The 21,644-nt window shown below is 47.4% G+C and overlaps 1 protein-coding gene across 5 annotated transcripts in view; it reads left to right on the top strand.

Annotated features, from left to right (window-relative positions):
• STXBP1 (syntaxin binding protein 1) overlaps positions 1–21,644 on the top strand; it is an 81,561-nt gene that overhangs the window by 40,829 nt on the left and 19,088 nt on the right. For all 5 annotated transcript variants that reach the window (XR_007146139.1, XM_047829234.1, XM_047829236.1 and 2 more), the window contains exons 4-17: positions 1,710–1,786; positions 2,642–2,720; positions 3,909–4,012; positions 5,957–6,105; positions 8,510–8,594; positions 9,429–9,559; positions 10,654–10,761; positions 12,240–12,300; positions 13,674–13,739; positions 14,480–14,560; positions 16,703–16,841; positions 17,522–17,631; positions 18,673–18,774; positions 21,160–21,245. Coding sequence is in view for 4 of the 5 variants with exons in the window: in XM_047829234.1 (XP_047685190.1) it covers positions 1,710–1,786; positions 2,642–2,720; positions 3,909–4,012; positions 5,957–6,105; positions 8,510–8,594; positions 9,429–9,559; positions 10,654–10,761; positions 12,240–12,300; positions 13,674–13,739; positions 14,480–14,560; positions 16,703–16,841; positions 17,522–17,631; positions 18,673–18,774; positions 21,160–21,245 (1,378 nt within the window). In the remaining variant the exon portion in view is untranslated. The remainder of the gene's footprint in view (positions 1–1,709; positions 1,787–2,641; positions 2,721–3,908; positions 4,013–5,956; positions 6,106–8,509; positions 8,595–9,428; positions 9,560–10,653; positions 10,762–12,239; positions 12,301–13,673; positions 13,740–14,479; positions 14,561–16,702; positions 16,842–17,521; positions 17,632–18,672; positions 18,775–21,159; positions 21,246–21,644) is intronic.

Below are 21,644 nucleotides of genomic sequence, written 5' to 3'. Positions count from 1 at the left end.
GATTCATCGATGGTGGATGTTATCTGTTGGCTTCCTGTGGTAGATGAGGGTTCAGCTCTCTCCCTACTGCACACAGACTTTTCCCTACCCTCAAACGTGGGTTCTAAAAAAGGTCCTTACTTGGCAGAAATGAAAAGTTAGCAGTCCTGCACTGAACCCCCAAAACGTCTGGGGGTGAAGTATTATGGGCCTATGAAATTCAGAAGTCTACAGCCACTGGTAAAGTCGATGGTTGAAGGATTTTGGTATTTGGACATTATTTGGATGTTCAAATATCTTTGGATGATCACAATATTTGAAAAGTCTTTATAAATGTTACAAGGTATCATCCTACAGTGATGCTTTGATTTGCTTAAGCCATCTGCATGGGAAGATAGCACCAAGTGATTGTGCCGTTCTCTCTTCGCTAGAAGACAGTACAGTGAGGTGGCACGTCTTAAGCTTTATCAGGTGGCTGGTAAGATGAGGATTATCCCAGAAGCTCTTCTTTCCAGGTGAAGTAGCTGACATAAATAAAAGAAACAAACCAAATGCCCATGGTTTAACAAAATATAATATTTAACCTTTGAGAAGCACAGTAGTATGTAGACGGCATGTTTAGAATATCTTCATGCGATATACAAAAGAAAATGATGGAAGCTACCCAATTGTTGATAAACTCAACCTGGAAATTCTAAAGGAATTGGGATTATTTAGGACAGATGAGAAAAAAAAAAAATGAAGAGGCAGAATGAGGTAGGATTTTCCATTAAAAATTAAAAAAAATTTTTTTTAATGTTTATTTATTTTTGAGAGAGAGCACAGGTCAGGGAACGGCAGAGAGAGAGGGAGACACAGAATCCAAAGCAGGCTCCAGGTTCTGAGCTACCAGCACAGAGCCTGAAGTGGGGCTCGAACCCACAAACTGTGAGATCATGGCCTGAGCTGAAGTCAGAGGCTTAACCAACTGAACCACCCAGGCACCCCCTAAAAAATTTTTTTAATAAAAAAAAAAATTAACATTTATTCATTTTTTTAATGAATTTTTTTATGTTTATTTGAGAGAGAGGGAGGGAGAGAGAGAATGAGTGGGGGAGGGGCAGAGAGAGAGGGAGACATAGAATCGAGGTGGGCTCCAGGCTCTGAGCTGTTGGCCCAGATCCTGACGCAGGGCTCAAACTCACAAGCAGTGAGATCATGACCTGAACCAAAGTCAGGTCACTTAACGACCAAGCCATCCAGGCACCCCAAACATTTATTCATTTTTGAGAGACAGAAAGAGACACAGCACGAGCAGGGGAGGGACAGAGAGGGAAGGAGACACAGACTCTGGAGCAGGCTCCAGGCCCTGAGCTGTCAGCACAGAGCCTAATGCAATGCTCAAACTCACAGATCACAAGATCATGACCTGAGCTGAAGTTGGACGCTTACCCGACTACTGAGCCACCCAGGCGCCCCAAGGATTTTCCATTTTTAATCAAGAGATCAAAGACGTTACTTAAACTGAAATGGGAGATACTTAGTGTGATAAAATTCCAGGTTTTCTAACATCTCGAGCCTTGTGAGACCGTGGAATGTGGTCCCTGCAGGGAAGGGGCAAATGATTCCCACCCCACACCCCATAGCTTTTTACCTGCAGCAGTCTGAAGGTGGCCTGTCTAGATTGTTTCTAGTTTTATGGTCACCACTTATGTTTTCTTACTGACTGTGGGCTGCTGTTTGTTGTCTAGTTGTGGAAGACATCAACAAGCGCAGAGAGCCGCTGCCCAGCCTGGAGGCTGTGTATCTCATCACTCCGTCTGAGAAGGTAAGTCCCGCCCCCAGAAGAGCTTTGGCTAAGGTTGCACGTGCTGGCTTGGTGCAGAGCATCTGACATTTCTAGGTTAAGCGCGCATTTAACACACTGCTCTGATTAAGCGTGCGGTCCACAGACACGGAAGGAGGGGTACGGTGTGCAGTCGGGGTGCATTAAGCTCTCTCAAACACAGCTGCTGTCCAGAAGGCTGGGTCCGGGTCTCTCCAGTTTCCCCCTCATGCACTCCCTCTCCGGGGAGGAGACCCTCTGTGTCTGAGTAGTGACTCACCTCCGCAACTCTGGCATTCTATAATTTTGGGTCTGTTTTGTCAGTATCCAGGTTATGGCAAAATTGACCTGTCTTATCATTTTAGGGGGGATTGGTTCAAACCGGTGTCCAGACAAGATTCACCTCCTTGCTTTTGTTTGATAGTTGCCTTAGGTCTCTTAATCTGTATAAATTCCTGCCAGTTTTCCATTCCTTTCTTTTCACTTTTGAAAACTGGCTTACAGCTGAGTTTTTGCAGATGCAACTAAATTGCCAGCACTTCATCAATGTGAGTTTCCTGGAAGGTTTTTGACCACTTTCCTCTTTTGTGAATATCTTCTCAGGAACCCAAGTTATAGTGGCTCCAAAGAACTGATGCGGTCTTCTGGAATGAGCTAAGGAGGATTTTGTTCATCTAAACTCTGAAACAGTCCTACTTTTAAGGCTTCAGAATTCTGTTATGGCCAAACATGAATTCTGCATTAAAAAAATCCCCTGCTGTTTTGTCCAGGCAGCTTGGATTTAACCCAGTTCAGATATAGGTCCACATTTGCTGGCAGAATTGGATTCAGTTCCTTCCTTTTCTCCCCCCTCTACAGTCTGTCCACTCTCTCATCAGTGACTTTAAGGACCCACCGACCGCTAAGTACCGGGCTGCTCACGTCTTCTTCACTGACTGTAAGTAGGGCTGGCAGTTCCCACCCCTGTCCTTCCAGGTTAGCGTCTCTGCACAGCAAGGCTGGTCAATAGGGAAGAAATGGTTCTTGCCACGTTTCTCCTGATCTTTTATTTTCTCTTCAGAAGATAGATTGCCTAAGAGAGAAAAATAAACACACGCAAATACAAACCTACTCAGTCATGCCGTCCTTCCTGATGAAAAATAGCACCTCTTCTAAGGACTAGAGGGCTGAGTGCTGAGAAGAAATGTCCAATGCTAGCTTTGATGTTTCACTGTATAGACTTCCAGATATCACCGTAAACTGTAGTGTATTTCCATCAGGTTTTCAGCTACAAAGATAGTCCAATCCAGTGGTGATTGTAGCAGACAGAACCTGCGTCATCATCCTGGGATTCATTTTCTTACTTTGTGGAGGTTTTTTGCACAGGGAGCCTCATGCAGAAGCGTCTTGGTCACTCTTTGTTAATAGCAAAGAGAGGGGTGGCCGAGCTGGCTAGCTCATGAGTTCAGCAACAACAGTGCACCCTCCGTTCCTCTCTTTAGGGAAAGTCCCACAGAACTCGCCACTGAGAAAAGGAGGAAGGGTTCTTACGAAGAATAATTGTTTACTATCTGAATTCGGGTGAAATACAGAGCAGGAACGTGACATTAGTAATAATAAACCAAAAAAGCATTTCTGGGAATCCGAAGCCATATGTTTGGCTCGGGAGAGCCCTTGGCAGTCCTGGTTTCCCCACAGGTGGGTCTCGTGTGCGGCTGAGTTCCTTCAAGGGTCCAGGAGAACCGCCTGTACTGCCTTTCCCGCCGGTTTCAATTTTCTTCCTTATATTTTTCATTAACATGTCAGATGTGTGGTGTTTGTTCGTATCATAGGCCCCTTTCTTATCCCCTTCTTAATCTCTTACGGGTTTTTTTTTTTTCCTTTCCCTGATATCGGAAAGTAGTTTATTAGCTCTCAAATCTCAATCTTATTGCCATTTGTTTCTCTGTTATATGTGGAGGGCCTTTTAGGTGGCTTTACATTCCCTTTATACCTTATAGTCAGTGGATATCTTAGGATGGGACGAACGTTCCAGTTGCCTTCTTGAAATCCTAATAAAATAAAAATCCCACCAGACGTGTGCAACTGCTGAAATGAAGCAGCAAGCGGACAGGAAAGCCTGCTGTCTTTTGTCATATTCTTGCAGCTTGTCCAGATGCCCTGTTTAATGAGCTGGTGAAATCACGAGCAGCCAAAGTCATCAAGACTCTGACGGAAATCAACATTGCATTTCTCCCCTATGAGTCCCAGGTGAGGCCGAGTGGGGTGTGCATGGAAAATCTGGATCCTCGCTGCTCAATCAGGAACCCTGGCAAATCCTGAGAGGGGTGTGTGTAGTGAGGAGAGGTGGGGAGGAAGATTGTGCATTCAGAATTGCCGAATGACGTGCCTAAGTGGATGTTGATGGAATGGAAGCAGAGTGCCTCAGGGGTCTGCCCGATGCCCTCATCTTACTCTCCGGTTATTTCTGACTTTTTTTTTTTTTTTTTTTTTGTCAGCCCTCACACCTTTCTTTGTATGCATTTCATCCTTGCTCGCAGCGTTCACTCCTGCTGGCTGACTCCTTGAATACCCAAAAGGTAGCCAGTCCAAAATGAGCAGGGAAGGAGAGCAGGGGAAGGGATCAGACAACACCCATCTGCTGCACAGGAGACTGGTTTTTGCAGAGATAACCTCCGCTCACACTCTGCTGGAGGAGCAGATGGTAGCCTTCGTCATTGGCTGTTAACACTTCAGATGCCAGAGCGCCGCCACGAACCTCTCCCCTTGGGAAAATTGTTAAGCTAGAAAAGGTGAAGCCGATTGTGAGAGAGTACACAAAATTTTTATGTTAGTTTTGCAAGATTGGTTAACGTGTCTTCTCCCGGCAAACAAGAAGCAAAAATAAATAACAGGACCCCTAGGCATTTTGCAAAAGGTAAAAGATGACTGGCGTATTGTGTCTTTATAGATCAGCAGCTTCTAGACACCAGAGAGTGACCTATTCTTAAGTAAGGAGGGATGGAAAACATTCAGTGTGAACTTTTTTTTTTTTTTTTAAGTTTATTTATTTTGATGGGCGGCGGGGACTGGGTCAGAGAGAGGAAGAGAGAATCCCACACAGGCTCTGTGCTGTCAGTGCAGAGCCAGACACGGGGACTCAGACTCACAAGCTGTGAGAGCCGAGATCAAGAATTGGTCTCTTAACCGACTGAGCCACCCAGGCGCCCCAGTATAGCATGAACGTTTAAAGACAGTGTCTTTCCCTTAGTGCTTGACATAAAGCCTGTTCCTAGCTTGAAGGCAGGAATTTTTTTTCTCTGTGTGAGCCCACCTGGATTGGGCTCACACAGAGAGTGTATTCAACCAATATTACATTTCATGTATTTTTAAAAAGTGATAAATTTGTTTTTAACCTCAGGTTTTGTAGAAGATCAGGGTAGTTTATATAAGTGAGACTTTGAGAAAATACTGATAGCTGATAAGCTAGGTAATTAAGAGGAGATGTTAAACTTCTAGAATAAGAAGAAAAATACAACATATTTATTATAAGGATAGGAAATTATTCAATCCATAAAAATCTTTATTTGCCCACAGTCACAGATAATTTCCAGCTTGTCCCTTACTTTATAAAAACTTACAATGGCCTATGAGGGTTTACACTACCCTCCTCTCCTGTTCTTCTGGCCTCATTGTTCATCAGACAGTCTGGGGACATGCCTGCCGCAGAGCCTTGGCATTGGCCGCTCCTTCCATGTGAAAGCCCCCTACTGGTCCTCACCTCCTTTAAGCCCTTGCTCCTACATCACCTTTTCAAGGAGGCCTGGTGTCCTCCCTGTCCAGTCCCCCAGGACTTCTTCCCCTGCTGAGTTGTGTTCTCACACACTTACCAGTTTCTCACATATCATGTAATTTACTTGTCATTATGTTCATTGTTTATTGTGTGCCTTCTCCTGTAAGATTCCAAACTCCTCGAGCACAGTCATGTTTTGGTCACCACTAGTTACCAAGTGTTTAGCACAGTGCCTGGTCTGCAGCAGACACCCAGCACATATTTGTAGAATAAATGAAAACATGTTCTACAGACTCACTACCAAGGTTGGAGAAAACTCCCGAGAGCTCACCATTTTTCACGCTAACATGATATATATATATATATATATATATATATATTTTTTTTTTTTTTTTTTTCCCCTTATTTCTTTTCCTTTTCAGGTGTATTCCTTGGACTCTGCTGACTCTTTCCAGAGCTTCTATAGTCCCCACAAGGCTCAGATGAAGAACCCAATACTGGAGCGCCTGGCAGAGCAGATTGCAACGCTGTGTGCCACCCTGAAGGAGTACCCGGCTGTGCGGTATCGGGGGTAAGGCAGCACGCCAGTCTGCCTTCAGTGGCCTCTCGTGTGTCCACTGGGCGAGGAGCTTCCTTTTGCCTTGAGATTCCTCTGGCAGTTGTCCTAAGAGGGTTAAGATTTGAGTGTTCTTGCATTTATAATTCTTCCAGCGTTTTTGATATTCTCTAAATTTTATTGTGAAATATAGCGCATACAGAAAAGGTCATGAAATATATATATTCAGTTACTTAATAGCTAAATTTGAACCCCTGTGTAACCACAACCCAGGTTTCCTGTGGGGTTTTTTTGTTTTTTGTTTTTTGTTTTAGCTCTTTCCAACCTTTAAAAACAAACACTATCTTTGCAGAAGGTGTCCCAGAGTAAGATAAAATACAAGGACAGTTCTCCAAAGGACATATTCCCCAGATTCTATAAAGTCATTCACGTTATTACTTACCTGCTGTGTACTTATCCTGAAGACACAGTCCCTGTCCTTAGGAGCCCTGATCTGGAAGGGTAGGTAGCATGCTTACCAACACGTGTGTGTGTAAGCTGTGCACACCCAAACTGCGGCCCTGCAAGACCAGTGCTTGAGGGCAGTATAAGCTGAGGGCTAGGGCATCCCAAGTGGGGAGACCCCTTGGAGCTGAGAGACCAGAGGTGACATTTAGGCTAGGTCTTGAAGGGCAGGTTCAGATTCCAATAGACCAATGAGGAGTACAGGGCATTTTGTGTAGACAGTTGGCCCTTGCCATTGGGATGCGCAAATATTTGGAGCTGGGAAAACAAAGGATGAGTTTGAGGAGGGTTGGCAGTCTGGCACAGTGTCTGTGTAGGGCAGTGGGGCAAGATGAAGCCGCTCCTAGAGGCCCCGGATGCCAGGTTTGGGATTGTGTCGGTCAGTGGTTCTCCCTGGGAACCTTTGGGGGATTTGCACAGGGGAGCGAGTGCAGTGCTGTGGGAGTGAGAGCAGCAGTCAGGCAAGGAGACCCAGAAGGGGTGGCCACTGTAGGAGGAGTGGGGGGCCTGAACAGGCAGTGCTGAGGATCAGCATGGCCCCCTGTCCTGCCTGCCTCCTTGTCTGCTGGAATGTGCAGCCATGGAAGAATACCTCCCTCTATTCTTGATGTTTCCTGACAAAAGCCTGTGGAAGTTCAGAAATGGGGGGCTAGGCCATAGCTTCTGACAGGGTAAGGGGAGCTTGGAGTTCATTTGGGAGGAATGGGGCTGGGAACAGAGCTGCTTTAGCGCTGCGCCTGGCCAGGTGGCAGCAGCCACACTCTGTACAATCGGGAGGGTCCCCAGGAAGTGCTGTCAGGCCTGGCCAAGGGGAAAGGCCCACAGGGTCTCACTTGTACCTTTCTGGCTCCGCCAGCAGAGGCGCCTGGTGGCTCTGTCAGTTAAGCACCAGACTCTTGATTTCAGCTTAGGTCGTGATCTCACAGTTCGTGGGTTCGACCCCTCCCTGTCGGGCTCTGTGCTGACAGTGCAGAGCCTGCTTGGGATTCTCTCTCTCCCTCTCTCTCTGCCCCTCCCTTGCTTGTGTTCTCTCTCTCTTAAAATAAATAAACTTAAAAAAATATGTATCCCCTGCAACAAAACAAAACAAGATCAAAGGAAATTTGAATTGTGGGAAGTGAGAGAATCAGGTGGGTCAGGCTCGGACAGGCTGATCACAGGAAAATGGTGGATGGCCGGTACCCTCTGTTGAAAGGTGGTCATTTTTCTGAAGCCAGTTGGAAAGATTACTTCTGTTTTCATCTAGATAGTTGTTGTTGTTGTTGTTTTTTAGGTTTATTTATTTTGAGAGTGAGCAAGTGAGTAGGGAAGGAGCAGAGAGAGAGGGAGAGAGAATCCCAAGGAGGCTCCACTCTGTCAGCACGAAGCCCAGCATGAGCTGAAATCAAGAGTCTGACACTTAGGGGTGCCTGGGTGGCTCAGTTGGTTAAGCGGTGGACTTCAGCTCAGGTCATGATCTCATGGTTTGTGAGTTCGACCCCGCATCAGGTTCTGTGCTGACAGCTCAGAGCCTGGAGCCTGCTTCAGATTCTGTGTCTCCCTCTCTCTCTGTGTCCCTTCCCTGCTCTCACTCTGTCTCTCTCTGTCTCAAAAATAAATAAAGATAAAAGAAAAAAAAAAAAAAGAGTCCGACTCTTAACCGACTGAGCCACCTGGACACCCCTAGTTGTTGTTGTTGTTGTTAAGGAATTAGGAAATCATTTATGTTCCAGGCACTGAGCAAATCTTTTTATTTTATTTGTCATTTGAAATCATATACGTAATACATGACTATATTCTCAGTGTAGAAGAACAATTCAGGTGAAGCTCATCTCCCTTGACCCCCCTTACACTGTTTGGCCTTCCTCCCTGAGGCAGTCAGTGCCAGCAGTTGGGTGCACGGGCAGTCCACCCTATGTCACTCCTCCTTTGTCAGGGAATACAAGGACAATGCTTTGCTGGCTCAGCTAATCCAGGACAAGCTCGACGCCTACAAAGCCGATGACCCAACAATGGGCGAGGTAAGTCTGGACTTGGTCCACGTGGTTCTCTCGCCGATTGACCATAGCGTTTATATGGCATTCCTGGGGCAGCTTGGTTCTGTTGCTCACAGAAAGTGCCTGGTGCCACTGTTCCTGCACATTGGCCTCCAGGGAGATGCTCAGGCCCTTGGGCAGGATGATAGAGATTTTGCTCAGTGTAGCCTCGGTGACCAACCGAGGTTGCTGGGGTGACCAACCGAGGTTGTTTCTGTTTGCTGGGACTTTCCAGTGTTAGCACTGAAGGTCCTGTGTCCTGGGAACCCCCTCAGTAGTACAGTACCCAAACCGGAAAATCAACACCCGTACCATCTCCAGCCCTTAATCCCACTTCACTAGTTTGTACACGTGCTTGCACGTGTGTTCAGTTCTGTGCAATTATATCACATGTGTAGATTCATAGAACCACCACAGCAATCCAGACAGAGTTGTTCCATCACTGCAAATCCCAGGTCCTGGGAACCCCCTTGGTCCCAGGCCGACTGGATGGTGGGTCACCCTATTTGTAGCCGAACCCAGATGGTACTCTCTTTCATAAGCTCACCTTGGAGCCCAGCCACAGTTTTGGACCTGCTTGAAATTATGAGATTTCACATAATTATGAGTCCATTATGAGATAGACACATTGGATTTTTGCATGGTGTGACTGGTGTTCTTGTCAAGCAGCAAATGGACTAGTCAGTGCTATTTTAGTAGGTTTTATCTCAGAGTTCACTTCCTGGGGCTGCTTTTACAGGGGGGACAGCCACCCCAGTGGGAGAGGCTGGAGTTGTATGGGTGGCTTGTGAAAGTCTTCCCCTGTGTCCATCCTTCCAGGGCCCAGACAAGGCGCGCTCCCAGCTCCTGATCCTGGACCGCGGCTTTGACCCCAGCTCCCCCGTGCTTCATGAATTGACCTTTCAGGCTATGAGTTACGACCTGCTGCCCATTGAAAATGATGTATACAAGTAAGTGTACACACCCAGTGTGTCTTTGCAGACAAACCAAACGCACCTCTTTCATCCTAGGGAATGTGGGTATGTTGATACGGTCTTGCTAATAAGCCTGCAAGCTTTTCTGTGGGTTCCCCAAGTCCACTTGGCATTAGCAGCCAGGAACTGGTGCCCCTTGTGGGGGAACAAGAGCTTTAGAACTTTAGTTCACGGCTCACATCACCTCAGCTCAGAGCCTGCTTGGAGGTGTTGATATGTTGGTGTGCGTGTGTGTGTGTGTGTGTGTGCGCGTGTGTCTATGTCTGTGCATGCAAACGGATGCATATCTTATTCAGGGTTCAGACTTCTTAGTTATAGATCGTGAAATATGATGATGACAAAATATGTCACCAGAAGTTTCTTACTGACCTTTATTTGTAGAAGAGCTGTTTTCTTCATTATAATAAACATTTTTCTTGGTAATAGTCATCCGAAACTTAATTTCTAAAAACGAGTATTTGTTTTTTTGGAAACAGACTGTATTATTTTCATGTCTTTTATTTTATCCTTTATTTTATAACATATTTTAATCATAAAGGTAGTGGTTTCAAAATGAAGGTTCTAAAAATATGACTGAATCTCAGTTTTCTTCCCCGTTGGTGCCTGTAATTCTTGCTTTCCTTTAGATGTTCGTGATTTCACATGTAAAAATATGCTGAGGACCTGTTGCAGGCAGCTGATTTTAAAACTGAAAATTTGGGTACCACACATTTGCGGATGGTATCCCAGTCCTTCCCAGGGAGGAGTAAACGTGATCTTTGCTTTTCCCTTACGAGTCGTTCTGAACCCACCTTTAACCTAACTTGAGCACGTACTAGCTAACCCTGAAGATTTTAAAACAGCTTCAAGTCCATTGCCTTTGATTAGAACTCTGGGTCTCTACCTTCCCGAGAAACTGCACCGTGTCAGTGCTGATGCAGCAGACCTGATACAGACCATGCCCCATCGGATGGTCAGGAGGCCTGTGGTAAAATCCTCCGTGTGACATCTGTCTGCTGAGGACTATAAGCTCTTATCTGTTACAAATCAGAGGGAATTGGGTACACTTTGTGAGGACATATCCTCTCTAGGTACGAGACTAGCGGCATTGGAGAGGCCCGGGTGAAGGAAGTGCTCCTGGACGAGGATGATGACCTCTGGATAGCGCTGCGTCACAAGCACATCGCGGAGGTGTCCCAGTAAGATCCCTTTGCTCCATCCCTCCCCAGGGACCTCAGCCAGACCTCAGCCACCCCTGCCGCCCCAGCTCCAGGGCTCACTCCATAGTACAGGGTGAAACCTTTCCCCAGATGGCAGTTGCTAATGTGCACGTTCTGGGCACTTGCACAGAGCTGGTCAGTAGATGAATTTGCCAACATGCTAACCAGTGATGATGACTCCCTTCTGATCTCAGCTCAAGTGATACCAACTTCACTGAGTGAGAAGATCCATTCTGTGTTCAGGTTGCTCTTAGGATTTTTAGAAAACATCTGTAGCTCTCAGGAAATGCTTTATCAACACTGAACATTTAAAGGCGATTCCTTCCATTGAAACGCCCAGATTCTACTACATCAATTTGATTTTCTTTTATATAGCCAGTGTGTAATCTTCTTCCCCTTTTGTCTTACCTAAAATTTCTAAGGAAGAGCTGTGCCTTGAATCTGTGCCTGTTGAATCTGTGCCTTGCTCTCAAAATGTTTCAAAATGTTTGTAACACCTGAATGTTGTTGTTGTTGTTGTTATTGTTGTTTTTAATGAGAGAGAGAGAGAGAGAAAGAGAGAGAGAGAGAAAAAACATCTCAAGCAGAGTCCACGCTCAGCTCAGAGCCGGACACAATCCCACAACCCTGGGATCGTGACCTGAGCCAAAATCAAGAGTCACATGCTCAACCTACTGAGCCACCCAGGTGCCCCATAACAACAGACTATTTTATAAGACCTTTATGCTATCGAGAAAAATTCTACTTTTGCAAAAAGATATTTTCTGGCTGTTACATTGAGTTGGTGATAGTCTTAGGAAATTCACAAGGAAGCAAGAAAATAAGACAGTCTTGGATAGTTCAGTTCAGAAAAGTAGTCCCCAAACTTTTTGGATCACTCAACCTTAGGAAAATGTTGATTCACATTTCCAATATGTGAGTTTATTTATGAATTTACTAGTTTATTCTAATATATATATATTTTACAGTATATACAAAAACACAAATTTGAAAAGGATGGAGTAAAATAAACATAAATAGACGTAATAATAATTCCTTCTCTTGAATCATCCTGTACACCTCCTCTGGAGACCCTGGTTGAGAATATTGGTTAGGAGGGGCACCTGGGTTGCTCAGTGGCCTAAGCATCCGACTCTTGCTTTTGGCTCAGGTCATCATCTTATGCTCATGATATTGAGCCCTGCATCAGGTTCCGTGTTCACAGCATGGAGCCTGCTTGGGAGTCTCTGTCTCCCTCTCTCTCTGCCTCTTGCTCTTTCTTTCTCTCTCAAATAAACATTAAAAAAATAGAATATTAGGAAAACAATGTATCCCTCTCTCTCCTCTTCAAAAATCACTGTAAGTACATACCTTAGTGGCAGGAAAAGTCACCATGTATTCCTAAAGGAAGAATCTTGCACCACTAGTATAGGACTTGGTGTTGCTGTGAAACTTAGTTGCCTCCTTCTGTCTTCCAGGGAAGTCACCCGTTCTCTGAAAGATTTTTCTTCCAGCAAGAGAATGAATACCGGAGAGAAGGTAAATGCATTCTAGAGCTCCAGTGCCCTTTAGGCTAATCCCGGTCTTCCCTCTGGGAGCCGGCAGGCAGGACGCTTCCCTGGCACAGGATTAGTGAGCCAGGGGGTCATTGTCCCTGCTTCATCAAATACTGTTTTGTCTTGTTTTTGTATTCAGGATTGAGATCAGGTGCCCCTGTCTTTTGATGTTTATAGAGATCTTCATTTTGTTACTCTGAGGATTGATATTTACGGTTTTAGATCATGCGTCAGCTTAAGCCAGAAGAACCCTGAAACCTTTTTTAGCTTGTGGTGGAATTAGAACTCAACTTGCCTGGTCCTTTCCTTATCCTGACTGTTCATCGGAGGTAGCTTAGCCATCTTAGTCAAGGGAAATGCACCTCTGATTGTGTCACTCCCTTGCTTAAAACCATCTGGTGACTTTCTGTTCCCAGCAGAATCCAGCCCCACCCGTAGACACACCTTATAGCATTGGGCTATCAGGCCCCCCAGACTCTCAGGTCTGCCCCCCACTCTCTGGCACCCACGGCCTTGCTCCATCCATGCCTGAGTTCCTTGCCTGGGGCTTGCCTTGTCAAGTCCTGGTACTTTGGCTCAGGCATCGTTTTCTCAGGGAAATCCTCCCTGCTCCTCCCTGGACTAATGAGGTACCCCTCCACTGTGCACCCACACTCCTGATTCCCTCGAAGAACACTAATCCTCTCAGTCGGAATGACTCCTCTGCTAGATGGTAGCTCCACAAAGACAAGAATTTCTTGTTTGTTTGTTTGTTTGTTTGTTTGTTTTTGTTTTTTGTCCTTATATCTCCAGCACCTAACCTGGCATGTAGTAGTAATTCAACAAATTTTTGTTGGCTAGAGAGGGATTAGGTGAGTCACACGGTTACCAAGTAAACAGACCCCTGTGACCTGTCAGGATGCACATCCCGGCCCTTTCCCACCTTGCTCCTTCTTTCTACCTGTCTACACAACTGCAGCCCTTCTGCTGGGATGAAATGTGAACTCAGTTTCAAGACTGCTTGAGCTGAGTATGCAGAAGAACAGTGTGGAGAAGAAAAATTGCTCTTTCCTGGCAAGAATTATGCTGTCAGTAACTTTCTAGTCCAATAAATAAAACATAATTGCGACACTTCGGAGTTCAGTTCCCTACCTAGAAGATAGTCATGGTATTTGAATCAATAATTTTTTGAGCCAGAGGCCTGGAAGTCTAAACCCACAGTGATCTCAGGTTTAACAGATTGATTTTGAGAGTTTCCGAGCGTGCACTTGGGAAGTCTGGTGCTGGCTGCTGTCCTGCCCTGGACCTGCCACCCTTGCACAGCCTCTTAGGTCAGGGCCATTAGAGTGAGACCATATGTTTTCCTTTCCCTTATAGACCACCATGCGGGACCTGTCCCAGATGCTAAAGAAAATGCCCCAGTACCAGAAAGAGCTCAGCAAGGTATGACAATCCCAAGTGATTGATTTGAATCTTGACTATAATCAACTTCAGTAAGACCTCTCAGAGCCCCACTGCACTGACTGATCCACTGAAATCACAGGTTTTTAATCAACTTCTGGTTTTATTAGGAAAAGCTGAAAGACTGGACCGACAACTTATTTCCTATGACTTTCTTTTCTCCTCTTCGTCTGTTTTCTCTCTTTATCCTTCAATTCCTCACCTCACGAGCCTCTCCCCTGGGCTGCTTAAGTATTCTTACGGCATGGCAGCTGGACTCCACGAGTGTGAGTGACCGAGGGAGAGAGCCAGGAGGAAGTCACTGTGCCTTTTCTGTCCTGACCTGGGGTGTCCTACATCATGTCCTCCACACTCTCCTTTAGAAGCGAGTCACTGAATCCAGCCCACGCTCAAGGAGAGGGGAATTAAGCTCCACCTCCTAGAAGGAGGGGTAACAAAGGATTTGTGGACACGTTGTGGAACCATTATGCCACCCTACCCCCATACAGGATTCCTTCATCTGCTTGACTCCTTTGGAATGCGGTTTGCCCCTACCCCTCCTGACACAGAACTTTCTGGCGTGTTCTGCCATGTTTGTGTTCTGCTTCAATGCATGTTTTACCTCCTTTACGAGGCTGGAGACTCCCTGGTGCATTGCACAGTGTGTATACATAGTAGGTGCTCAGTTTATGCTTCATGCGTCCGTGAGTGATTTCTGGATCATAAACTCTGCTTTTTCCTAGTATTCAACCCACCTGCACCTGGCCGAGGACTGCATGAAGCATTACCAAGGCACCGTGGATAAACTCTGCCGAGTGGAGCAGGTAGGACCTTTTCCTTCTCTTTCTGCCATCCCCGTTGACCCAGCTGAATTTTAACATGTGACTTTGAACATCCTGCAGAATCATAGGATAGAGAGATGGGGAAGTCTGCTAGATCATGTTGTCTCAACTCTGGAGCCAATGCACTTCTGCTCTCAATGGTAGGGATTAGACTGGTCTGGAATGCTGTGCTGTTTGGATTTTGCATGTCTGACTCTCCACAGGCTCCCTGGAGTGTCTGAAGAGAGATGTCTGGAACTCTGAGCCCTACACTGACAGGGCTGGCTGAGGTTTATATTCCGAGTGTATTTTCCTCCTGTGGTGGCCACACTGGTTTTGGAAACCTAGATGAGAGAAACTAGGGTAGTAGCATGTCAGAAACTCACCACAGCCTCCCTGATCATAAGTAGGACTGAAAGTCAGCAGTTTGCGGTTTGAACTCTGTCTCTGTCACTGGTTTGTTTGATGTGCCTGTTTCTGCTTTGCTTTCCTCATCTGCAAAGGGAAATAACAATGCTGCCATAGTTTCCAGGAGTGTTGTGTGGAGTCACTAATCCTGGCCCTCCGTTCTCCACGCGAGAACTTCACTCAGCTAGGGTCTGCTTCCATGGGAAGGGAGGGCATTTGAATGTGAAGCCTCAGCAGGAATGAACAACTCAAGTCCTTGGTGTGAAGCTAACATCTACACCGTCCGGTGTGATGTGACGAGCCAGCTTAGGTTTGTCAGACCTGTCCTGATTTCTTGGCTCTCTTCTAAGGGGCAGTGGCCCCCTAAAAACCCATCAGTCTCACAGCTGATCTTGACAGGTGCAAGGTCCTCTCCAAAAGAACTTGACTGTCCAGAAAACAGGTTATCCCTACATCAGTAAAAGTGAAGTTGGGATGAATCCTTGGAAGTGTACATTTTTTTCAGAATTGCTCCGTGGTATTTGTTGAACCGGTTATGTTTAATTTGACCTTTAGAGAGTATTAGATTTGGGTCCGGCTAAACAAACAGCTGTTGAGGCTGGCAGTGGCTCTGAGAGATGAGAAGGCCTGGGGGCACCCACCTTCCTTGACCCAGACAGACCTGGGTAACCTCAAGGTCCTGATGGTTATGGACTCGTGGGATCTTAGAGAAAAAGGGAACCTTCAAGCGAGCCCTGTGTGGGTTCCCAAGGGAGTTGCAGCCTCTGGTCTCTGAGAACAGAGTAGAATGGTTGTTGATTTGCTGAGGCTGATGATGTGCCTTCTCCAGCCTGTCGACAGCCGGTCTGACTCTTGCCTGAGTTGGGAAGCGGGGCTGTCATTGTGCTCTCTCTCCTCTTCCTTCTTTGGCCAGCCCTTCTCTCCTCCTTCATCTGCCTGGGTTGGGTTTGCAGGTTCTAGAGCCCTTTTTTTCCTACTCATCTTAAAAGTGGTTGGAGGGACGCTTGGGTGGCTCAGTTGGTTGGGCATCGACTTCAGCTCAGGTCATGATCTTACGGCTCGTGCGTTTGGGCCCTGCATTGAACTCTGCTGACAGCTCAGAGCCTGGAGCCTGCTTTGGATTCTGTGGCTCCCTCTCTCTCTGCCCGTCTCTCTCAGAGCCATCCACCCTCTGTCTCTCCTTGAAAAATAAACATTAAAAAAAAAAAAGTGGGTTGGAAAATTAAAAACAGGTTAAAAAATGCAGAGTAGTTAAAACTCAAAAGGCGTGTCCTTCAGAGCCAAGGGGAAGCACAATGGGGAGAGTCTAGCTAGGCAGGCGCCCCTTAATATGCCAAAGCTCTTCACGTGCGGGACGTGCCACTGACTTGGCCCCGATCCCTCAGCAGAGCTCTGTACCTCTAGAGGCCCCACCAGAACGGAGGCTTGACCTGAGGACGTGGCCTAGGTGCACGGACACTCACCCGAAGGGAGCAGCCTACTTTCAGACAAGATGGCAAAAAAATCAACGATGGTTTCTGTTTTTTGCAAACTGAACCCCGGGGCTGTCATCAGTTCTCACTGGCGCCACGGAACGTAGTGCTAGTGACGCCAGTGCAGATTATGGTGCATTGTGGGAGCAGAAAGGACCTTCCCCAGTGAAGCGACCAATCCTATTTATGGTCTACAATCGTCTAATTGTTACCATCCGTCCAGACTGTCACTGGGAGTGGGGCCAATATGGTGTGTTTTCTGCAGGACCTGGCCATGGGCACGGATGCCGAAGGGGAGAAGATCAAGGACCCTATGAGAGCCATCGTCCCCATTCTGCTGGATGCAAATGTCAGCACTTATGACAAAATCCGCATCATCCTTCTCTACATCTTTTTGAAGAACGGTAGGAACGACGGGCTGGAGAAGAAGGGATAGGTGCTCTCTTGGGCAAGTGAAGTGAGGGAGAGAGAGAAGACAAAGTAGGAAAGTTTAGGAGACACGGAAAGGGGTATTATTTAGTAAGGAGATCCCAGGGGCTCTTGACATTGGGGAAATGAAGGTAAATCAGTTGGAACTAGAATTGAATTCAAGAGTTAAGAACGGTGAGGCGTCTATGGAAGAAGACGGGTCGGGGCAGGGAGAGCCCACTGACAGCAAAGCCAGTTTGTGAGGGCTTGTCCGCCAGGTGCTTTAACTTGCATCACGTTAGTACTCTCCACCTTTAAATAACTGATTTTTACCCACATCACAGTTGGGTTACTGTCCACTGTGCAGATGGACACGGAGGCTCTTGACTTTGATGTGGGCAGGGGTGGGCAGAAATGGCTGGGAAGCAGAAGACGGATGGAAATGCAGACCATGATGGGGCAGTTGCTGAAGGTCACAGCCTGGGACAGAGTGGCTTGGGTGGAATGGAAATCCTGATTTTGTCTTCATCTTCCAGTAAAGTTGATGCGGTGAAGACTCATTTCTACTAATCCTGAGGAGGAGAAGGGGCACCATCCCCCCTCAAGCGATTGGCTCTGCTTCTGAGTGTGTGATGTGCAGTGGCTGGGTGTGGTGACAGGGGTTTTGTTCTCTCAGGCATCACTGAGGAGAACCTGAATAAACTGATCCAGCATGCCCAGATCCCCCCAGAGGACAGCGAGATCATCACCAACATGGCACACCTGGGGGTGCCCATCGTCACTGACGTAAGGGGCCAGTCTTGCATGTGGGGAGGGAGAGGCAGAAGGGAAGCTGGCATGTCTTATCTGTTCTCCCCTGAATTACTTAAGGTGGCTTAAGATACATACACTAAACGTTGAGGAAGAGAAAACATAAAATCAGAGGAATAAAGGGATAGATGTAGCAAAATAGAAGTGAAACTCCCAGAACCAAGACGTGCACATCCAGGAGTTGCACAGAGTCATTAAATCTGCGTTGAGCCAGCCCCAGCCCACGCCAGCTTTGTCCCCCATGTCTTGAGCTCAGTCTGGCCGTGTCTTTGCATACCTGGGTCCAGCATCTTCTGTGAGAGCGGGAGCACAGCGCTTAGCATCAAGCGGGTTTGCCACTTGGTTTGTCACTGAGCCAGGCCAGGGCAGGGAAGCCTGACCATGCAGTGCGCTCCAGAAGAGGCTGGGGGCCAGAGGACTCCAGAACTTGAGGAAGAGGCCCGAGCACTCTTTGGAGCTCTCTGCTAGGAACCTTCCCGTGCACCTGCTTCCTGTGAGGAGTCTCTCACTCAGCAGTGCTGTAAAGCTAGAGCTGCAAATGCGCTTCTTTTGGAATCTCAGAGTCAGAAACTTTGTCCCAGAGCCCAGACCTGAGACCTGTAACGGGTGGTTTGGTGTTTTTTGACCCTTGTTCAAGAGGGACCCAAATGGGAATGGAGATGGCTTACCGATGCACCCCAGACTGTTGAAGCAGAAGCAAAGACCAAGTCTTACACAAAGCTGCCTTTTCTCCTATAATCAAAAACAAAACTTTTTTTTTAACTACCAGGATTTTTTTTTTTTTTTAATGGAGCTTCTGTGTTTGACCCGCATTTGCCATTTTCCGTGGCTTTAAAGAACCGAGTTTGCTCCAAGGGGGCACATGCTGGACTTTTCCAGGAAACCCTCTCCCACTTAGCCTCTGCTAGCGCTGACTCTCTGAAGGGAGTGCTCTGGAGCGATCTCCAGAGGCCAGCAAGGTCGCCGGGGCCCAGGTGACCCGTGACTCTGTCTAATTGTGCGTGTGTTTGTATTCAGTCCACCCTGCGCCGCAGGAGCAAGCCAGAGCGGAAGGAGCGAATCAGTGAGCAGACCTACCAGCTCTCCCGGTGGACTCCGATCATTAAAGACATCATGGAGGTCAGCGAGGGAGGGGTGCGAGGATGTGTGTGGGACAGCCCAGGCCCAGAGCTCTTCACTTACAGGCCCAGAGGCCTCCAGCTTCACCTGATGTGGGTGATGGTGACAGCCTGGGGTTATCTGTCCCTGAGGATCTGTACCTAGTCTCGGGGTTCATTTAGGCCCCATAGCCTTGTCCTGAGGGTTTAGGAAGAACAGCCCCCAGAGGCCGCTAGATGCAGATCCCATGATCCATATGACTTAGCCCCATAGGAGAGACCCCTCAGTGGTGCCGTATCCCAAGAACCAAACACATCCCAGCGTCTGCAGGTCACATGAGTCACAAACACCACACTAAGGGTGCGGGTATGGAGGGGCTTTCAGGATTCACCCGAGCCAGCCCCTCCCTAAGCCTCCCTGTCAGTCAGGGACCCCGCCCTGCCAGGCATGTTTCTGCCGCTGCTCTTCTGTTCACATCCATCCCTTGCCTGCAGTGCTGTCCCCTTCCACTTCTGAGCCCTGCCTTCCTTCAAAGTCCCCGTCAGGTCTCACCGTTTGCATACACCGCCCCCGTCTGACCGCCCAGCACCACGGAGCCGCCCTGGACTCCTGTAGCATGTATCGGAGATGCCCTTTACGTATATGTACCTGCTCAGTGTTTGGAGTCAGCTCTTTATACCTTGGCCTGTGCCCTCAGCTGATGTGTCCTCTGGGCATAGCAGGTGTTTTGTATTTGTGAATGTGAGGTGTCCCTCTGCTCCTCGCCGATAGCATGAAGAAACCCTGCTTAGAATCCTGCCCCACTGGATCTCCAGGGTGGGTCTTAGAGGCACCCTGTCCAGCTCCTGCTGTCCACAGGCGGACAAGACTGGGGTCCGGACAACGAAGGGGCTTTCCCAGAATTCCTTTGTCAATCCACGCAGTCCAGGTGTTCTGCTGAATTATGAGTTAAAATAAGTGTATTTTAAATATATATAGTGAGTCAGCTTCCTATTTTTAAAACCCACAAACCAAAGGATGGGTGAACATGAGACATCTAGAAACCAATTGGATTTCTTTGTAATGTAATTAAAGCCCACCCCTCTGTCTCATTCGCTCCTTTGTTCTCTGCTCCCTTTTCCTGCCCCGCTCCGCTCCGCAGTCCCCTGGAGAGACATGTGCGTAGGTTTCACATGGTAGCTGTAAGAGGAGTGGAGATTTCTAGGCAGCGGGAGGTGCCTAGCTGGCATCCACCCACTAGATGATTAGACCCTTGGAAAACTGAGGATGTAAAGTCTTGTCTTGCATGAGAGACAATGCCTGTGCCGAGTTTCTACAAAACTGGTGGCAAGTGCAGGAATTTATTGGAATGCAACATTTATAACCTCACATAGATGTAAAAGAAAAGAAAAAAATTGGAAGGGAAGCAAGAAAAAGTAATGCACTTTTTTGGTCTTATTTGTTTATTTTGAGAGAAAGAGTGAGCGCTCGCAGGGAAGAGAGAGCAGGAATCCTAAGCAGGCTCCACACTCAGCACAGAGCCCGACGTGGGGCTTGAGCTCACGGCCATGAGATCATGACCTGAGCCGAAATCAAGAGTCGGACACTTAACCGACTGAGCCACCCAGGCACCTCGGGTTTTGTTATTTATTTTTTATTTGGGGGAAAGCACAGGTGGGCTAGGGGCAGAGAGAAGGGGACAGAAGATCTGAAGCAGGCTCTGCGCTGACAGGCTGACAGCAGTAAGCCTGATGTGGGGCTGGAATTCATGAACTACAGGATCATGACCTGAGCTGAAGTTGGTCCTCAACCACCCAGGTGCCCCTTGTTATTTTTAAGGTTTATTTACTGGGGCTGCTGGTGTCTCAGTCAGTTAAGCACCCAACTCTTGGTTTCAGCTCAGGTCATGATCTCACTGTTTGTGAGCTTGAGCCCCGTGTCAGGCTCCGTGCTGGCAGTGCGGAGCCTCCTTAGGATTCTCTTTCTCCCTCTCTCTGCCCCTCCCCTGCTCATGCGTGCTCTCTCTCTCTCTCAAATTAAAATTAAAAAAATTTTTTTAATAGAGTTTATTTAGTAATTTCTATACCCAACATGTGACTCGAACTCACAACCCTAAAATTAAAAGTCACATGCTCTTCTGATTGAGCCAGCCAGGCGCCCCATTGCAGTTTTTGTTTGTTTGTTTGTTTTTTAACTGCAAGGTCGTTAAGGTCTTCTTCATGAGCAGACCTACGGACTTTTCTCCATGTCCATGCTGAGTGCCGTTTTAGGCCCCTGCAGCAGGCAGCAGGGCAAAGGAGCTCTGGTTGTTGCAGATTCGGCCATGTCGCTTTGCCAAGTGACTTGTTCCTTGAATCATCTTGCCTTGGTTCTGTCAGCCCTTCCCAAACAAATGGCAAGCCTAGTATCTGTCTCTTTTCTTTCCAGGACACTATTGAAGACAAACTCGATACCAAGCACTACCCGTATATCTCCACCCGCTCCTCTGCCTCCTTTAGCACCACCGCGGTCAGGTGAGTGGGAGTCCAGAGCGAGCAAGTGGGAGAAGGGGGACCGTCGCTGGGTGGTTGTCGGCCGCACGGTGGTCCTGGTATGACACAGCATCCACCAGAACCCTCCCCCGGCTTCTCGCCACAGCCAGAGTGCAGGCCTGGTGCTTGGAGCAGCCCATGAGGCCCTTCACTCTCCGGCTTCCCACTCCTCTCTGACTCATCCCTTACTCCTCCCGTTTTTCTCTCCACTTCTGCCATGCTAGCCACCTCCTCTGCCCGTGTCAGGCATACTTCTGCCTCAGGACCTTTGCACTTGGCTTTACCCTCTGCCTCAAATGATCTGTCCCCGTACATTTTCAGGACTTGCCTCTTATCTCCTTCAGGCCTTTATTTTTATTTATTTATTTTTAAAAAATTTTT

This window comes from Prionailurus viverrinus, chromosome D4, assembly GCF_022837055.1.
Source record: "Prionailurus viverrinus isolate Anna chromosome D4, UM_Priviv_1.0, whole genome shotgun sequence".
Lineage (NCBI taxonomy): Eukaryota > Metazoa > Chordata > Mammalia > Carnivora > Felidae > Prionailurus > Prionailurus viverrinus.
Note: the sequence above shows the minus strand (reverse complement) of the source record. Positions and strands in the feature narration are given on the sequence as shown.